The sequence below is a fragment of the Mastigoproctus giganteus genome, chromosome 7, assembly GCF_048544385.1.
Source record: "Mastigoproctus giganteus isolate SK-2022 chromosome 7, ASM4854438v1, whole genome shotgun sequence".
NCBI classification, from domain to species: Eukaryota; Metazoa; Arthropoda; class Arachnida; order Uropygi; family Thelyphonidae; genus Mastigoproctus; species Mastigoproctus giganteus.
The window spans coordinates 46,596,146-46,608,976 of NC_143581.1; the positions used below are offsets into that span (position 1 = coordinate 46,596,146).

Sequence of the window (12,831 nt, forward strand, 5' to 3'; positions counted from 1 at the left end):
ATCTACTGCATTAGCAGTCTTTGTGCACTGTTCAGAGAACGTTGTAGTGGACTGTACTCCGTAGGTCTTTTTCGTTCTCCATTATCTTGTGTTGCCATCCCAATTGCTATGTTATTCTGTGGTTACTGCCGTCCAATTGCATTTATCAATGTTAAATCTCAGCTGCCACTTCTAATCCCATCTGCATGTTTCTCTAGGTCTTGTTGCAGTAGTATATTCTGTCAACCTATGTATCATCAGGAGATTTAGGTATCAAACTTGACATGCATCCATTAGTATCGTCAATAAATAGTGAAAACAGTAAGGAGCCCAGCAGTAGCGTAGCTACCCTTTTTCGGGCCCGGTGGAAAAGAACATGTTCTGGCCCCTACTTAAGTAATGAAAATTGCAAAAACAGGAGTCAGCCAAAGATGCTGGGCCCCTAAAGTGCCCGGAGTCAATTGACTTGCCTGCCTACATGGTAGCTACGCCACTGGAGCCCAGCACTAAATCCTGAGAGAGTCTACTAATAACATTAGACCATAAACAGCAGTGCCCATTAATAACTACTGTCTTCTACCACTCAACCACACCTTGGATGATACTGGCTGTTCTCTAATGTTACATTGCTCCAGTTTGTTCAGTAGTCTTTAATGTGGAACAGTGTTAAACTTTACTGTGAAATCTAAATATATGATGTTAATTCTTTTTTTGCATTCAGTTCCTTTGTGATTATGTTATGGTATTAGTCATATGGTGCAAGGAAGCCCTGGGTTTTTGCTGCACCAGTAAAAAAAATAAGAATAATTAATTAATCAATTAAAAAAAGAAAAACGAGGAAAAATCACCTAGAGCTTTGACTTTCTCGTCACGTAGTTATTTATGCAGTTGACATTTGAATTTTCCTAACCGATCAGCTTCAACGACCCATAGAGGAAACTTATTCCAGTAATCAACAACTCACTGGCTTAAAGAAAACTTCCTGCAATCCATTATATACTTCTCTCCCTGTAATTTTAGTTAATGATTCCTATTAACAGTGAAAATTTCATCCTCGTTCATTTCACCTTCACATCGCAGAATCTTATCTCAATCAAATATCTTCTAAGGAGTTTCCTTTAAGAACTCTAGAGCCCACATATTCGAGGTCTTTCCTCATGTGGACACACTTTTGCCCATATTTGGATCCTTTCAATAATTTTTTTTTTTTTTTTTTTTTTTAAGGTGATGTTTTCGTGCCTGGACACAGTATTTCAAGTGTAGTGTTATACAACAACATTAATCAGTGATATTATGACCTACCTGTCTCTGCAAGGAAACTCGATTGGTAGGACACTATCTGCCTGTCTACATTGCTCAAGTTTGACCGTATCGTAACTCCCAAATACTTTTCTTCCTCTACTGTTTTTATTTCAACCCCACCGATTGTGTAAGTTATTTTGGGATTGTTGTTCCCAAGTGTAAGACTGATTTTTGCTGCATTAAAACATGGCTGCCACTATTCTGATCATCCCTGAAGTCTGTATAGGTCATCCTGAAGAAGCTCTGCTTGGCGCTGATCTTTACCTACTCCGCTGATTTTTAAATCATTGGCAAATTTTGATATCACGCCATATATCCTTTCATTGATGTCATTTAAGAAAATCGAAAACAACAATAGCATAGCCCCAGTACATGTTCTGGGAAAGTTCACTTCTTACCTTAGCCCAATCAAAAGAATAACCATTAATCGCAACTCTCTGCCCAGACATGGCACTAGGGTTTTTGGTGTCCCTAGGCAGAAATGTATTTGGCGACCTTGAGATACTTTTATTAAATATTTATAATAAAATTTTTGAATTTTGGTTCCCCCAGAGGTTGGTACCCCTATGCCCTGCCTTCTGCCCTGCAACCATCCTACAGTTCATCTAAACATTCCTTGCTACTCATTTTTCGGCTTATACATTAACCTCTCATATTAAGTCAAATGGTTTGCTGAAATATAAGTAAACAATGTTGAAGTTTTCTACATCCACTCCATGAGTGAATCTGTCCTAATAGCTAACCAGTTTTGTTAAACATGATTTTCTCTTTATAGAATCATGCTGTGTTTCCTTCAGAATTCCATTTCTATCTAAATTATGCTATATTGTACTCTTGATCATTGCCTCCATGTTTTTTTCCTACCATTGGAGTCAGACTGACTAGTCAGTAATTACCCACCTCACTGTTACATTTGCCTTTATGTATTGGCATTACACTGGCATGTATCTAATCCAAGGGTATCTCTTCTCAGTTCCGGTGATGTCCTCATAATTAAACTTACTGGTTCAATGCATTCTCTTGCCATCTCCCTTTAGGCCCAAAAGTTTTTCTGATAAATAATCATCTGAAACTTCAGAATCACTAATTTTATGCTTTCCAGCTTCATTCGCACAGTTTCTCCTCCCACGAAGGGTCTTTCTTCTGTAAGCATCAATGCAAAGTACCTGTTCAATTTATCTGCAACATCAGCAGGGTTATCTGTAACCCCACATCCATTACACGAGTGTCTGAAGTGATTTGTTCTTTTCTTTGTCTTCGCATACTTGAAAAACTGGTAGCTAATTACATTTGTCAAACAAGATCTCCTCTTAGCATATCTGTGCTGTGATGGTGATATTACTGCATTCCTGTCAAGATGATCCTGCATTACTTATTTAACCATTGATTCCATTATTTTCATTGGAGTAGGTCATGCTTAGTGGTCTGTAATTATTCACTCTGCACTTTGATCCCCCTCCCTTTTGTAAAGAGAGGAGACATTTACATATATCCAACCTGTAGGGATTTATTATTATTATTATTAGCCATATATGGTGCAAGGAAGCCTGAGGCTTATTCTGCACCAGCCAAAAAAAAGTTTGAGTTACCCTGAGAGAGAGAGAGATACCCAGGGTGTGCCAAGTCCCATACTCACCAAATGTGAGCTCCTGGGGTTGCCTCTTTTGCTTCTTTTAATATAATTGGATAGATTAGTCAGCCTCAAGGTGCCTTATTTAATTTTAGTTTCAACAGTTCTTTCAATTTCCTCTCAGTTATCACAAAATCATTTAGTTCTCAGTTGATATACATTCTTCATGCGTGAATGTAGTTGCAAAATATTTATTGTCTGTCAGCGACATGAACAAAGTAACCAATAATTATACCATTCATAATATCTATTGAACTAATGTTGTTTTATTCCCTTCTAGTGTTAACATAGGTAAAGAATTCTTTGCATTCTTAGCTAATGACTTCTGATCATCTGCTTCAGCTTACTTAATTGTTGACTAGTTTGTACTTCTGATAATTTTCTCATTAAAATTCCTCACATCGATGGGATTCGAACGCAGGTTTCCCAATCCGTTGTGGAGAGGACAGCGGTTCTACCAACTGTGCTAGCACGAGGGCACCATATGAATATGGTTTACCCTCTTATGTATATTATTTATGTGGCTAGATTCGACCCGCCAGGGTTTCCCCGGTAAGTCTTATGGCCAGTCTGCCCCTGATAGTGTCCTAAGGGGGTCACCACCTGCTCCACCTGTCTCCTTGGTCCTCTTTACAACAAATAAAAAGAAAACTAGCATCCCAATTAAATGATTTTAAAAACATGCGGCAGATTTTCTTGTTTTCGCTCATGTTTTGGGTGAATAATAGTTTACCTCTTTCCTTTTTAAGGCGGTGAGGGGTTTGTAATTTTGTTAATTATACCGTTTTGTGTCAGGTATGCCAAGATTAATGAAAATATCAAGAAAAATGTTAAGTTGCAATGTAAAGTTTTTTATTTTTTTTATTTTAAGCGGTGAAGTAATTATATTACGAGTTTGAGTTTACTTGTAATAATTATAAATTGTCTCATAAGATTAGTATTTCTGTTTTCCTAGTAAAGATAAGTTTCTTTTTATATACCAATACAGCGACTAGGTTGCTGTACAGGAGTATAAAAGCAAAGTTTGAAATTCCTTTAATATTAACAAACATTTCTCAAAAGTCTGAAGTTCTTTTCAATTTTTTTTTTTTTTTTTACAGAGACCAGCCAAGATCTTGGTGCACAGGTAAAGAAATTGGAACGATTGGTGAAGCAGCTTGAATGTCAGGTATAGACTTGTATACCGACCTGTTTTTTTTTTTTTTTTTTTTTTGATAATCACTTTGTTTTTCTTAGTCGTCCTGTTTTTGCCGATTTAAAATGATATTAAGAGCTAACATAATTTACTAACACTAGATGTTCCACTATAAAAGCAAAATAGCGTTTCATGTTGTTATTTAAGTTTTCTGCTAGTGGAAATAACCGACAAAAGAAAGGTCTAGTTTAATATATTTTTTTTTAAATACCAAACACGAAAGATATTATTAGAATCTACAATGCTTGGTAGCGTGCGTGGGTTGAAAGCTGAGAAGATGAAAGAAGATACTTCTTTTGACTTGAATTTCTTTAGATTGTAATTTTCAGAAAATACATATGAAGGTGTTCCAGAAAACAGAAGTTGAAGGGATAAATGAGGAAGAAGAAAAGATGGTTCTGTGAGTTTGAAGTTGGACAGTAAATGGATGCTGACTAGGTTAAGTACTTGTTCAGACTGGTTTGGAAGAGAGAAAGGGAATTACAAATGCCATTTCGGAGGAATAGTGCCCATTAGCCTGACTGCTCTCTATGCAGAAGAGGTTTGAGTGCACCACTTTAGATGTGGTAGGGCAGATTTCAGATTTGTACAGAGTGAGTAGTCTGTTTAGAAGAAAAGTAAAGGCGAAAGAGAAAACCCAGTTTATTTGCAGAGGAAGCAATATTTGTGATGTGCTTATTCCAAGAGATATTAGAAGTCAGGATGATCCGTAATGCAGATATGTGTAATCGAAGATCAGCATTGGAGCATTGAACTTTTATTGCAAGATATAAAACAAGACTGAGTTTTAGAAGGATTGAAATTAATCGATTTATCTTTGCCCCATTGGAGAATTACCTGGAGAATAGCATTTAAGGAATTGGTAATGGATAATCAAAAAGATGAAGCTATTTGTGCAGAACAAGGTTTCTCAAGATAGGATTTATAATCAGTAAGAGGCCATTAATATACAAGAGGAAAAGAGTGGAAAAAAGAACTGAGCCTTGAATGCCTGCATTAATGTAAATGTTAGAAGACAGAGCCAGAGAGAAAGATCAGAGAGAAAACTGGATACCCAACTTGGAAAAAAAAAAAAAAAAAAAAAACAGTCAGCAATCCATAAGGTGAAAGCTATGTTTAGAGAGTGTGAAATAAAGGATTTCGTCCTATAAGAGTAATTTCACTGGCATGATCTGAGTAAACATTTACATAAGAAAATTTAAAACAGTAATCCAACCAAGGAAAAGAAGAATAGAAATCTCACAGATCATTCCATTGTAATGCCAAACAACACGAGGATGAGGATGGCCACGAAGAAAATGCTCCATTAAAGAAGAGACCATCACTAAATTGTGATCTAAGGTGTCTAGAGGACTACTTATCTCTAATCTGAACTTGGGAGGGTTGTTCATGAGAAAAAGATCGAGTGTTGGCTGTGTGGTTAGGATTGTTTGGTATTCTGGTATGTAAATGAACAATCTGTGTGAGGTCACAGCATCTCTACCAGTTGGGTCCTATGACCATAAAACTGAAGTCAGCTGGAGTTGTGTTATTATCTCACAGTTAGGACCGAAGAAACGTTGGAGAATACTCTGTAATTTTTTAAGAAATTAAAGGCATATTACGCTCAACGCAGGTTGAAGTGTGCATTATTTCATCAATTTCCATTTCATGATATACCTGCGCACCATGCTGCTAAAAGAATATTTAACACCTGATAAAGTTTTCTAATTTGTTTACTGAGGCTTCTGGTCTGAACTTATGTTATACATAAGGGTGTCAGGGCCTTTATCATAAAGACCCTGACACCCCTGTATAACATTTTTTAGTTTTCATTTCACAGGAAAAATGAATCCAACAAAAACTCACACTTATCTATTCCACTGTGTCCCAGATTCCCTTGTTTAGTTTCAATATATTCCACCAGTTATTAATAGTTTCCAGTTGAGCTTTACGACTCAGTTGTTTAAAATGACTTATCCCGATTTTGAAATGCCATATTTAAATCTGGAATCCTTCTCCGAAGGATTTCATAAATCTGATTGAGACATATATAGATTTATCAGTTTATTTTTTTTGTTTGTTTCAGAAATAATTGGACAATACAATCAGAATTAACATTATTTGATGCTAGTTTTTTTAAGCTAATCCTTTTTATGTACATCTCTAAAAGTTTTAATCTTATTTTTACTTGAAAACGAAAACCGTTCGCAAAAAAACTAATTGTCATCGTAGAATTTTGAGAAGTTCTTTGTTTTAAATAACCAAAACGGACTGCTATTTTTATCGAAATTTTAATTATCCTCCAAGATTATGTTTGCCTAATGGTTAATTTAAAATTACGTTGGGGCAATAAAATTCCCGGACTGGTGCAGTAAAAGGAACACAAAGTGAAGGTAGAAATATAGATGGGGCTCAGTAATGGTTTATTTTATTTTCTTTCTTTTATTCAAAGAAATAACCACATGATTGAATGCGCTTATTACACAGTTCCAAAACTTCTGAAAAAACTCAACGAAGGCGTCTAAAGAGAAGTCCAATTCGGCGTTTTTCTTTGTCCTCAGCATCCTTAAACTGCCCTCAAAGGAGAGAGATTTATCACCTTAGAAAAGAGGAAGAAGTCCGCCTGTGCTAGATCGGGTGGTTGGTGATCGGTATGTAATGTTTTATCAGAAATATCTTCACAAGCAGCGCGAAATAGGCGGAGGTATTGTTGTGCAACAAGAACAGCTGCCTTTCAAAATTGCGGCCTCACCCGGGAATGCGCTTCAATAGTCTTTGAAGCACCTATAAGCAGAACGCAGCATTTACACACACTCTCTCTCTCTCTCTCTCTCTCTCTCTCTCTCTCTCTCTCTCCCCCCCCTTCAGGTACAACTTCCTTGAGTCACACCCTGTTTGGCAGAAAACATGATCAGCATTGTTTTGATCCTGGACTTCTGTAAATCAAACATTTTAGGCCTTGGTGGTGATTGTCTTGACAAGTCTGAATCAAGTCTTTGTATGATGACACTTATTTTTCAATTATGATTCATGAGGCTGTGCTTTAAAATTTTGCGCAGACCGTCGTTTTACTGAAATCTTCATGCAGAATTTGATGAATCATCTCCTTATTCATATCCAACTTGTTAGCCATCATTCTGAGGATCAAACACAATTTCCCGAATTTTTGCAACTCTGTTCTCATTTCGTATTTAGTATTTAGACTTTCTGTTATTTAAAATTTTAGTAAATTTTGAATTTATAATTGACTAATTTATATAAACACTGTATTTAAATAAAGCAGCATCATTGTATTCCGATGAGCATAATGCTGTTCAGTCAGATGTTTTCCACTGAGTTTCTAAGTTAACGCATTCTGGAATACTGTTTATATCATATCACTAAAACAGAATTAACCGTTTTAGCGATATGATACTGGGTATATCGATAAGATGGCAAAGGGTCTTTTTGCTTATTTTTCCGTTTGGTACTGTTTTATAGACTGAGGACTAAAACAAGTTTATCGTTAAGAAAATAAAATTGTTTTCGATGAAAGATACTTAAAAGTATCTTCAATCGGGAATTACCAAGAAAGAGAAGAATGATGATATCTAGCTCAGGATCCTGGGTGTGCCAAGCCCATACTCACCAGATGTGTGGGCCCCTGGGAGTATTGAGAGAGAGAGAGTGTGTTAATTGAAGGTTCCAAGAAATACGGTATATACAAGAGGTGGCCAGCCAGACGACCTTTGGGAGCCACAATAGTGGAAGGCATATTGGAAAGATCTATACAGGGTGTCTCCAAAATATTGGTACAAACGTTTAGGGGAGGTAGGTAATATCTAAAGGAATGTGAATCGCATAGGAACCCATAACGGGAAAGTAGTAGCAGAAATGACAAGACAGTAATTAGTGGGAAACATTTATTTGACATAATATTAACAATGGAGTACGAGATGGACGCATTTCATGATGTTACAACAGATGCTGGAAGGTTCCACCATGAGACGCGATGCATGCGTGACACCGACGCAGCATGGATTGGTGGACACGGTCGAACACACCTGGAGTTTCTTTGACAGTAGCAGCAACGCAGACGAGTCTCGCCACGAGATCCATTTCCGTCTCCACAAGTGATTCATACACAATAGATTTGAGGGCCCCCACAGAAAGAAATCAAAGCTCGATAAATCAGGTGAGCGTGGGGACCAGGCAACGGGTCCACCACGGCCAATCCATCGACGCCCAAAACGCCTGTTCAAATGGTCACGAACACACCTTCCATAATGGGCAGGCGCCCCATCATGTTGAAACCAAATGTTGCATCTCACATTTGCTGGAATATCGTCAAGTAACCCTAGTAGAACTTATTCTAGGAAGATCCGATATTTGGTGGAGTTGATGCGGGATGGTAACAGGTATGGGCCGACTAAGCAGTCACTGACCATACCTGCCCACACATTTATTGCGAAGCGATGTTGTGCCGCATGGGGACGCACACTGTGTGGCACCTCCATAGCCAAGTGGGAAGGAGCAGCAGTGTGTAGCACACGCTTCTTGATTAAAACCGGGGTTCAAGCCCATCACCAACAAATACGGAAGATGCGGATAGGTCAGGGAATGATTACCACATATCCCGGAGCAATATGGCCTTAGTTGCTAATGCTCCTAAAAACCAAAATAACAAACAACAAGCACACCGTGTGGGGGCGCCTCCGTAGCCAGGTGGGAAGGAGCAGCAGTGCGTAGCACACGCTTCTTGATTAGACCGGGGTTCGAGCCCGTCACCACCAAATACGGAGGATGCAGAAAGGTCAGGGAATGACCACCGCATATCCCCGGAGTAATATGGCCTTAGTTGCTAATGCTCCTAAAAACCAAATAACAAACAAACAAACACCGTGTGGGCCCTCTGCTAATCCATACACTAGATGCATGTCTGCCAGCTCACAGTTCGTATATCGATGCATGCTCTTTGTGCGGTGACTACTGCTTGAATGAGTAAACCAGAAATTTTCCCTCTCGCGAACTGATGAACAGCGCAGTGTACCGACCTACGGTGATGTTTCTGGTTATGGGTTCCTATGCGATTCACATTCCTTTTAGATGTTACCTACCTCCCCTAAACATTTGTACCAACATTATTGAGACACCCTGTATAATAAACCGTCTACGTAGTCTCCACGAGCTGATGGCTCTATCTGTTGTGCGTAGCATCTCAATGATAAAACGTTTCAGACATACATGTGGTTCAGTTTTTTTACAATGCACGCACTGCCGGTATTTTCGCGCCCCAGGCAGAAAGATTTTTTGGCGCCCCCTTTACTAAGGATATACATATAAATATTTATTTTTTTTATTTTTCATGATTTGTAAAATTTGGTTCCCCTTAAAGATTTGCGCTCCGGACAAGGGCCCTGCTAGTCTGTTATAAAAAAAAAAAAAAAAAGTCTGCTATAAAAAAAAAAGGTCACGTTAACTGGAAATTTGCATAATGTAAAGTGAAAAGTGGTATAATTTTTTTTCAAATAGCGGTAACTGAAAAACACGTTAATCAAACTCGCGTTATACGAGGCCTGGCTGTATAGACAATATTTCAAAACACATGAAGTCAACCATATGGAAGCTGATTAAAAAAACTTTGGAAGACTGGCTACGTAATCCACAAACTATGCAGCTGCAGGCCTAAAACAGCTCTATTTTATTTACAGAAACAGTCAATACTCAGCGAGATCTGGTTATGTTCGAGAGGCTCGTTGACCAACTGAGCAAAAGCGGAAAAATCTAGGTTATTTTGAACAAGATGGCCCAACTGCACACACATCTGCAGTGAAACTGTAACAGTAAAATCTGTTTTCAGATCACATGATCTCTAAGTATCTCTGGTTGCCAAGATCAAGGACCTTATCTTTTATTTTTTTAATGTGGAGATTTAAAGAATGAGCATTTGTGAATAATCCTCATTGAATTGAAATTCATCATAAGGAATCCAGGCCAATCTTGAAGCTAAAGGGAAAACTTATTCACTATTCCTGATAATGTGTGATAATATATTAAATGTGAATTTATGAATCTGTTGTAATAACAATGACCATCCATCTACAGTATAATTATAGATTGGTAGGGTAGTAATATCACAGATAGTTATGAGGAAATTGCTGAAAATGGAAAAAGACATTTGAATTCCGAATAGTAATAGTTTAAAGGTTTTTTGATCGATTTACTTGTATTTTTGTTTCTCATTTTTCTTTATCCATCTTCATGAGTGTCTGTGTTTTATTTACTAGAATAAACAATTTAACTAGTTAAATGTATTATTTCAAAGGTTATCACATCTGTTGTATGAAGTTTGTTTTTGTGGTTGTTAAGATGTAAGTACTAATGTAATTTTCATCTAATGTTTCAGCCAAGCTTCAAACGTTCAACAGAAACAGACGTTGACATTGCTGAAACTAAAATGGTAAGTTAGCGTTTTATAAATCGGCAAGAACCATTAGCATTAGTAGAGGCATATGATGCAAGAAAGCAAGCTTATGCAGCATCAGTCAAAAAAAAAAAAAAAAACCCTCTCATTTCACCCCTCCATTTGTTCCAAATGCCTGTCCAGCTCAGCATTAAATTTATTTAGGCTATCAACTTCCACAACAAAAGATGGAAGTCTGTTCCACCAATCAACCACCTGCTGGCTAAAGGCAAATTTCTGCACATCTATTCTACAACTGTCTCTCCTCAATTTGAATCTATGACACCTCAGGTTCTCAATCTGAGCAAGGGAAAGAATCCCATCAGCATTCATTCAGCTTGCTCAACCCATTAAAGGCCTTATATACTTCAATCAGATCACCTCGCAGGTGCCTACTCTGCTGGGCACCTCTGTAGCCAGGTGGGCAGGAGCAGCAGTGTCGTAGCACACGCTTCTTGATTTGACTGGGGTTCGAGCCCATTCCGGCCTACTGGGCTAGCCAGGTGGGTAAAGTGCCTGCCTGGCAACCCAAAGGTCGCGGGTTCGAATCCCGCCTCGGGCTTGGATCAAAGTACTGCAAAAACTTTGGGAGGTGCACTATGGCCACAGAAGCCGATGCACCAACAACTACCAAAAAAAAAAAAAAAAAAAAGAGCCCATGCCCACCAAATACGGAGGATGCGGAAAGGTCAGGGAATGACCACCGCATATCCCCGGAGCAATATGGCCTTAGTTGCTAATGCTCCTAAAAAAAAAACCAAATAACAAACAATGGCCTACTCTCCAGGTGCTGCAATTTGCAGAACTTAAGCCTTTCTTGGTAAAGGCACCCTCTGTTCTCCTCACTTACCTTGTTGCCCTTTTTTGTACTCGTTCTAGCAACTCTACATCCTTCCTAAAATGAAGCCTCCAGACATGTATAGAGTACTCTAGGTGTGGCCTGACCATTGCCTTGTACAACACGATAATCATCTCCCTGTCCCTGCTAGAAAAATTCCGATATATCATTGACAATCCTCTATGACCTGCCCTGGCAACCCATCTGCACTGCTCAGCGAATTTCATATTTGACTGTAAAGTTATCCCCAGGTCTTTTTCACTTTCCACTTCTCTGAGTGTAGTACCACAGTTGGTACGTTTCTCTTGGGTGATTGCTACCCATATGCAATACTTTGCATTTGTCAATGTTAAACTTCAGTTGCCACTTCTCAGCCCATTTGTCCAACTTATCTAGATCCAGTTGGAGTAGCATACTGTCTTTACTGTCATTAACAACCCTGACAACCTTTGTATCATCTGCAAACTTGGATATTAATCCTGATATACCTTCATCAGTATCATTGATGAATACACAAAACAACAATGGTCCCAATACCCAACCCTGGGGAACTTCACTAATAACATTTGTCCTCTAAGAGCAATGTCCATTGATTACCACTCTCTGTGGTCTCCCACTCAACCATCCCTTTATCCATTGTAGCAGCTTACTACCTCTCCAATTTGTACAGCAGTCTTCAATGTGCAAGAGTATCAAAAGCTTTCCAAGAAATTCAAGTGTATGATATTAAAATTATTTTTGATATTCAGTTCCTTTGTGACCCCATCATAGTATCCAATCAAATTGGTCAGACAAGACCGATTTGATTTAACAAACCCATGCTGTGTCATAACTATTACTTCAGTCTTGTCTAGATGATCCTGCAATGCTTTTTTAACCAGTGATTCCATTATTTTACCCAGAACACAAGTTAACTTACAGGTCTATAGTTACTTGTCACCTTTTTAACCCACATTGTGAATTGGTGATACATTTGCATACCACCAGTCCATGGGGACTTCCCCTTAGTCCAAGAAAGCTCTCATAATTATGGCTAGGGGGTTTGCTTACTTCCTTTGCTGCCTCCTTTAATGTAACTGGATAGATCCCATCCACCCCAGGTGCTTTTTTCAATTCCTACTATTAGTTCACACTCTCCCTATATATATTTATATATCTTGTTCAAATTTTCAATCGTTAATAAAATACTTTTTATTCATCCACTCAAGTTCAAATAAATTTTTTTAAACTTGTAGTGGATGACACTTGATGTTAATACAGTTTTTTCAAATATTAATTCATTAATTAATTTTAGTTTTATATGGGAGAAAAAAATTTCTCTTATATAAGATATTTAGCAGGATATAAATTTAGGAATAAATACCGTCAGTGGCGAAGCATGTAGATCGCTGGAAAAAAAATTTCTTTTTCAGATTCTTTTTTCATTCTGGGTTCTAGTCTGAGTCAAGGAGGGAACAAAATGG

The 12,831-nt window shown here is 38.0% G+C and overlaps 1 protein-coding gene across 1 annotated transcript in view; it reads left to right on the forward strand.

The window, feature by feature from the left end:
• The window catches only part of LOC150082873 (N-terminal EF-hand calcium-binding protein 1-like), a 58,207-nt gene that overhangs the window by 19,551 nt on the left and 25,825 nt on the right, over positions 1-12,831 (forward strand). The window contains exons 7-8 of the mRNA XM_090376885.1: positions 4,012-4,079; positions 10,474-10,527. Coding sequence (XP_090233011.1) covers positions 4,012-4,079; positions 10,474-10,527 — 122 coding nt within the window. The remainder of the gene's footprint in view (positions 1-4,011; positions 4,080-10,473; positions 10,528-12,831) is intronic.